Source organism: Aphelocoma coerulescens, chromosome 13 (genome assembly GCF_041296385.1).
Source record: "Aphelocoma coerulescens isolate FSJ_1873_10779 chromosome 13, UR_Acoe_1.0, whole genome shotgun sequence".
Taxonomy (NCBI): Eukaryota; Metazoa; Chordata; class Aves; order Passeriformes; family Corvidae; genus Aphelocoma; species Aphelocoma coerulescens.
In genome coordinates this window covers 2,520,099-2,526,956 of record NC_091027.1, presented here as the reverse complement: position 1 = coordinate 2,526,956, position 6,858 = coordinate 2,520,099, and the positions used below count along the sequence as shown (strand labels likewise).

Sequence of the window (6,858 nt, the reverse complement as noted above, 5' to 3'; positions counted from 1 at the left end):
TTCTCCAAAGCCCTCTTTCTTTCTTCCTTTGCTCCCAAACACTTTCTGCTCCCACACTTCTGGAGTCCCTGGTCTCAGAAGGGCTCCAGCCCCTGGCTCCCAAGTCATGCCCAAGACCAAAAATGCAGAGGCCATTCCCTTCTCACCAGCCCTGATAGCTCTGCAGCACTTGCAGGACAGACACCTCAGAAAACACCACTCCCTTTCAAAAAAGCCAGCATGAGACCATTTTTTACCCTACACAACACAACCTCAGGCACATAGCAGCAAGACCCCAAGACACAACATCCTGAGCACAAATACAAACCCTCTGCAGACCCAGAAAAACTGCCCAGGCACAACTTCCCACATTCCCTGGACCAGACAACAAAAAGCCAGACACAACCACCTCCTCTTCCCACCGTGCTGCTCTCTCTCACTTATCCAAAAAACCTGAGAAATCGAGTCCTACCTTTGCAGCAAGAGCAATGTCCAGGAGCAAGGAGCAAGGCAGACAGCAGAGTGGAGTCTGCAGGGAGGATATTTGAGCACCACCCAGCCAGCCCCAGCTGGGCACTGTCAGGGCTGATTGGGGCATCCCACCGTGCCAGGAGGGATCCAGGGAATTCCAGCAGCTGTGCTCTGCTCCAGCACCCACCCACCGAGCCAGGGTGGCTGCTGAGGCACCTCTCGAGGTGCTTCACCAAATCACCCTTCTCACCCCAAAGAGAAATAACATTTAGCTCGCTGTCTCCACTGATTTTTTCCTTCCAGGTCCGTGGCCCATCAGGAGCCTGGATGATTCCTGGCTGTGAAAGGAAATTATTCCAGTACCAAGTGCTGCAGAGCAACCTGTTGCATCCTGGAATTTCTACTCTTCCCCTCTCCCAAAAAGTCCAGCTGTCCTTGCTATTTTTTCCTAATTCCTTTGTATCTAAGGACTGCAAATTGACAGTTCATGCAGGTAGTTTTATTTACAGAAAGACTGGATTTTTGAAGCAGAGTAATTTCTCTTATTCAAACTCAAAATGTGCATATTGTCAATTTATTTCATTCTTAGTGCAATTCTGTATTTTGGGAAAGGCTGTGAGGAAGAACTGCCCTGAAATACAAGGAATAAACAATATGGAAAACCACATCCACTCTGTGCAGTCTGCCTGTTCCAGGGCTACAGAACAGGAGCAAAACCCCCCCAACTTCCAAATGCACAACTTGGCAGTAATTTTGCAGACATAAAGCATGAAGTGAAATGATATAAAGAAAAGGAGGGAAAAGGCTTCTGATTCTAACAGGTTGCCAATGTAGCTCTCATATCTATTGTGTGAATTAATGGTAACAAATGGGGTTCCCATTTTTGCTTTGCTCTGAGCCCTCCCAAGGCCAGTGGGACAGAGCCAGGCTGTGTTATGCTCCCAGAAAAACAACCCATAAGCAACCACTGCTGCTAAAGAAAAAGCAGAATTTTTACACTGAAAGGCTCTTTCAAGCCACCAGACTTTTGTTTTTAAACAAAACCGTGCTGACATGATACAATAAATATTTTATTAATGGAATGTGTGAGTTTTCCATCCTTCCTCTTACTCTCAGCACCTTACACACAGATGGCAGAGCAGTTTCCAGTCCAAGCCAAGGACAAAACTTAATTTCAAGACAAAAAACCAGCGAGGTTGAAAGTTCAGACTGGCACCTTTGAGTGCCCAGCCCCTCAAGTGTTCGATTCCCCAAACCCACAGGCAAATTGGCATTTCTTCTTTCCACAGCATCATCTCCTAAGCTCTTCTGAGGCAGATCACAAGCTCCGTGGGGACAGCACAAATTCCTGCCAGCTCTAACACTCCTCCAGCTATTGCAATATCCCTTTATCACTTCATTTTAAAGCCCCACCGTTATCAACCATCTCTTTCTGATTTTTTTTTTGGAACAGTTCAGTGATTGTTGGAATTCTACAAAAATGGGAAGAGTCTCTTTTTCAGGATATAGAGCACCGTGGCCAGGAAGAGGGCGAGGGCCAGGAAGATGAGCAGCTTGTCTGTCAGCTCCCGGCGGTTGTACTTGGTGATCAGCTTCCTCCCCAGCTGGATCGTCCCAGACATGGACTTGAATTCCTCATTTGCTTCCAGGATGGTTCGGGAAGAATTGGCTGAAATTAAAGGGGAACCAAAAAAGGATTTAAATCAGCAGGTTGTGCTTCAAAAACAAACAGCAAAGTGTGTAAGGATGAGATATTTGGCAACACAGAAAGAGGATGAGGGATCCTTCTGGGTCAGGCTGACTTGTGGGTGAGACAGATACAGAGAGTTCTCACAGCTCAGGGGTGCTGATGAGCTGAGGAAAGTGCAAAGCGAAACAAGAGCACTGAAAAGCTTAAAGATCCTACTGAAGTTCCTGGATTTTGCATTTTTGGGTCAGCAGGTCAAATCTAGTTCAGGTTTTTCAGTCAGCACTGCTGGAAGCAGAGTGAAATAGGAATGGTGCTCGAGAGAGGTCACCAGCAGCAGCAGGACAGGGCATTATTTGAATATATTAATTGCACCACTGAAAGCGTTCCCCCAAGCCCCAGCAGTAAATCAGTGTGACTCAAATGGGCTTGCAGAATTATTCAGCTCAAATAGTTGTTAATAGTAATTTTTGACACACATAGCAATATTTTGCCTAATAAAAATGAGAAGGGTCAACTAGAAGTGTGTGAGAACACAAACACAGGGCCCAACCTTCTCAGCCTTGCCCATTTCAAATTGCTAAATGAAACCAAAAGCCCTGGAATCCCTTTTTTCCTGCTTTACAGAAAACACAGCCTGTAGGACAGTGCATCACCCTACACTGCCCTGGCTGCTCACATTATCTGGTTCACAAAAAAAAAACCTCAGAGCAGAAATAGGTCTGCAGAATTTTGCAAAACACTTTGTCCCATCCCATTTCAAGAGGCATTTTGATCCAAGTGAAAACAGAAAACTTGCTTCCAAGAGTTAATGACAAAGCAGAACTTCCCTGCTCCACAGCCTCAAACATTCATTGCATCCTAGGGAAGGACTTGCTCAGAAAACAGGAATTCGCACTACTAACTCAGAATTTGCAGCTGGGTTTTGTAAATGACCTTTGGTAGTTTTTTCCCTTGATGAATTCCAAGTGCTGTTCACTCAGAAACAGGGTGAAAAAGTGCCTGCCAAACTGTCTTTTTAATGGGAGAAGGAACATGCTACTTCTGCAGCAACGAACTGTGCCCAGCTGCCACCCTCAGATGGAGCAGAAAGCAAGGAGGGCAAACTTGGGTTATTTATCCTTGTCTTTAAAGTTCCCTCTCCTGCCCAAAAGCACAGCTAGGAAGAGGCCCAGGCAGCAACTTCTAAATGCTCCATGAATCATCAGTTCTGACAGGTCACTTGATTTATTGTTTTAGGAGTAGAAGCCAAGGAACTGGGTGAAATCTTGGCTCCACAGGCCCTGATGCACTGCTGACAGAGCAAGTGACCTCGGGTTCAAGGCACTTGATCTCAGTGTCTCAGCCATCCCAGCTGGAGCCTGGCTGGAAGCAGCTTTCCAGACACTCCTTCCTCTGTGTAGGGACTTGTATCCATGCTTTTGACTCCTCTGCCACTCCCAAATCCATGCCAGGACAGTGGCACAGAGTAACACCAAACACACTCTGGGTGCTGTGTGAGCTCGCATTGCTTTTATGTGAAACTAAACCTCATCTTGGCCCCTTTTCCTTCTCATGATCATGAAACAGAAACTCCAACAAACAGAAACTCCACAAAAAGTACACTATGATTTCCTGTTTATGTCCACTTGTAACAGCAGTTCTGCTGGCCAGTCCTTTAATCATCACTGGAGCACATTCTCCTACTCTGTTCCTTTCCCCATGCTGACACAACTGACCAAAGGTGCTTCCATCACCCCATCCATGCCCAAATTCCAGCTGTACCTAAGGTCTGCATGGTCTCCTCGCTCTGCTGCACCTGCTGGGACATCATCCTGCTGATGCTCATCAGACTCTCCGTGATGTTGCCTGCACTCTCTGCCAGACTTTCCTTTGTTGTCTTCCTGAAAAGGGAAAAAAGCAAAGCAGGAAGGGGTAAAATTACTTTTTTTGGGTACTTTGGGAAAATGATGCTGATAGGGAGATTGGAACAGAGCTTGGCACTAAACGTCTCTCCAGTGTACAAAAGACACAACTGGTTTTCACTGCATGAGAAATTCAGATTATCTTCAATAAACAATAAAAAATAATGACAAAATATGAAAGTCCTGAGCCCAAACAACAGCCAGTGGCTCAGAATCTCACAGGGGCCCATATTTCACCACTTGTTCACCCAGAACTGTGTAACTCCATGGGCTGCTATGGAAGCACTACCACAAACTACCAATTTATTATCCTGAGTATCCCAGTTGCTGCTTTCAATACACAGCCTGCACACCATTACATCCAGATCTGCATGTGAAAATAGCTTGGATAATGATCCAGTTCTTGTTTAGAATCAACCTGGAATTATTGTAAAAGGCAATTTGTAAAGCTAGGAACGTTAATTTATCCTCTTTTCTGCTAAGATAGGCCAATGCCGAGAAAACCTGAATTTATCACAACCCTTAACAGTTCAAATCTCCACAAAAGGGAAATGCACTCATAAAAGAAAAGCTACACTCCAGATATAATGAAATAACTTAAAAATATGATGTCACTTCCATTTAAAACTAGTGAATATAGGAGACACTGCTTAAAGCCCACAGTACAGTGGGACAGTCCCATACCTTTGTCTTAAGACATCTCTTCCCTGCAGCAGCTGATCTTTCTCAGAGTTGTCAATAGCAATTTTGCAGGCCAGATTTGCCTTTCTCCAGGCTGCCTGGTTGCTGAAATCACAAGAGCAGAGTGTTGTAATGTGATGGTAACACCTTGCCAGCAGCACAATTTTCACAAAGCAACCACCACTGTAACTGGACACCCTTGATACACACAGAAATATTTGGGTTGGAAAATACTCCTAAGATCATCGAGTCCCAGCTGTGCCCCATCCCCACCTTGTCCCCAGCCCAGAGCACTGAGTGCCACCTCCAGCCCTTCCTTGGACACCTCCAGGGATGGGCACTCCAAACCTCCCTGGGCAGCCCCTGCCAAGGCCTGAGCACCCTTTCCATGGGGAAATTCCTGCTGCTGTCCACCCTGAGCCTCCCCTGGCCCAGCCTGAGGCCGTTCCCTCTCTCCTGTCCCTGTTCCCTGGGAGCAGAGCCCGACCCCCCCGGCTGCCCCCTCCTGTCAGGGACTTGTGCAGAGCCACAAGGTCCCCCCTGAGCCTCCTTTGCTCCAGCCTGAGCCCCTTTCCAGCTCCCTCAGCCACTCACTTTCCCTGTATTACTACACACAATAACAACAGTCTATCCTGACATTCCTCAGCGTAGCATTTATGCAGCAAAGGAAAAAGAAAACTGTGCCAGCTGTCAAACAACAGACTCCTAAGCCACCTTCTTTGAGCTCAGGTGCTCAAAGGGACAGACCAGAGTTAGGAAGTCAGGACAGGAGAAGGGAGTTGTACCCTTTCTGTCCCTGACCTCTTGGTCTGCGGCAAAACACGTGTCAGTGTCTGTACTTCCAAACCAGACTCTGACAGGTGCTGCACCAAAGTCAGGCTTTCTCCGGGCACAGGGGACTTGGGAACAGCACCAGCTGCCAGACCCACCTGAGCATTTGCTTCTTGTGGTTCTCCACCTCCCGCAGCAAGGCTTGTTTCTCCGACTCCTTGTCCTGCTCCTTCGCCATCTCCTCCAAGTCCTTCGGCGGAGAGCACAAACACCAGAACCTCATCAACCACCCGCAACTCGCACAGCCCAGCTCCGGCCAGGGAGCGGACTCGGGGCAGAATTAGCTGATAAACCCCCAATCCACGGCTGCGACTCACCAAATCACAGCCGGGACCCTCAAACCCAAGGCCGGGATCCTCCAAAACACAGTCAGAACACCCCAAAGCCCGGCAGGAACCTACAGCCGGGATCCTCCAGCCCTGGGCCGACACCCCCCCAAAACACACCCGGGACCCCTAAACCAGAGCCGGTGGGCCCGGAGCACAGCTCGGTGCCCTCAGCAAACCCGGCCGGGCCCCTCACCTGGATGCGGCCGCGGAGGTGTCGGAACTTCTCCTTCACGGCGGCATTGAGCTCCGTGAGGGCGCTGAGCGGCCCCGGGCAGTCCCGGATATCCTGGAACACAACGGCGCGGTCAGCGCGGCCCCGACTCGCCCCGCGGCCGTGCCGGGGTGTCCCGGGGCTGGCGGCGGTACCTGCACGGCCGCCTTGATCTCCAGGTCGAACTTGACGATCTCCTGGTGACAGACCCGCAGCGGCACCGCCGCCGCCGCCATCTTGGCCGAGCAGGGCCGGGCCGCGCCGCGCGCGGGCGCCCCCTGCGGGCGGCGGGCGGGGACTCGCGGCCCTGAGGGGACGTGGCGGGGCCGGGCCGGGCGGGGACTGGGCCGATCCACAGGGAGCGGGATAACAACAGAATTCCAGCGCCGCTGAGGTTAAAAAAGACCTTCACGTCCATCGAGTCCAAGCTGTGCCCGATGCCCACCTTGTCCCCAGCCCGGAGCACTGAGTGTCATCTCCAGCCCTTCCTTGGGCACCTCCAGGGATGGGCACTCCAAACCTCCCTGGGCAGCCCCTGCCAAGGCCTGAGCGCCCTTTCCATGGGGAAATTCCTGCTGCTGTCCACCCTGAGCCTCCCCTGGCCCAGCCTGAGGCCGTTCCCTCTCCTCCTGTCCCTGTTCCCTGGGAGCAGAGCCCGACCCCCCCGGCTGCCCCCTCCTGTCAGGGACTTGTGCAGAGCCACAAGGTCCCACTGGAGAAGTTCCAGGTTTACATCCAAGAGCCTCCTTGGGTTTCTGGACAGGC

The 6,858-nt window shown here is 50.3% G+C and overlaps 1 protein-coding gene across 1 annotated transcript; it reads right to left on the bottom strand.

Annotated features, from left to right (window-relative positions):
• Nucleotides 1-1,008: 1,008 nt before the first annotated feature.
• Nucleotides 1,009-6,330, bottom strand: BNIP1 (BCL2 interacting protein 1). The gene is made up of 6 exons (XM_069029134.1): nt 6,249-6,330; nt 6,076-6,168; nt 5,652-5,743; nt 4,726-4,827; nt 3,902-4,020; nt 1,009-2,119 (listed from the first exon to the last, which is right to left on the bottom strand). The coding sequence occupies exons 1-6, from the start codon at nt 6,327-6,329 to the stop codon at nt 1,923-1,925; spliced, it is 684 nt and encodes a 227-aa protein (XP_068885235.1). The 5' UTR covers nt 6,330; the 3' UTR covers nt 1,009-1,922.
• Between the last annotated feature and the right edge of the window lie 528 nt (nt 6,331-6,858).

Coding starts and splice junctions, on each gene's coding strand:
- BNIP1 (XM_069029134.1), bottom strand. CDS start 6,329: ATGGCGGCGGCGGCGGTGCCGCTGCGGGTCTGTCACCAGGAGATCGTC. Junction 4,828..5,651: donor CACAAGAAGCAAATGCTCAG/GTGGGTCTGGCA, acceptor TTGTGATTTCAG/CAACCAGGCAGCCTGGAGAA. Junction 4,021..4,725: donor AGAGATGTCTTAAGACAAAG/GTATGGGACTGT, acceptor TTCCCTTTTCAG/GAAGACAACAAAGGAAAGTC.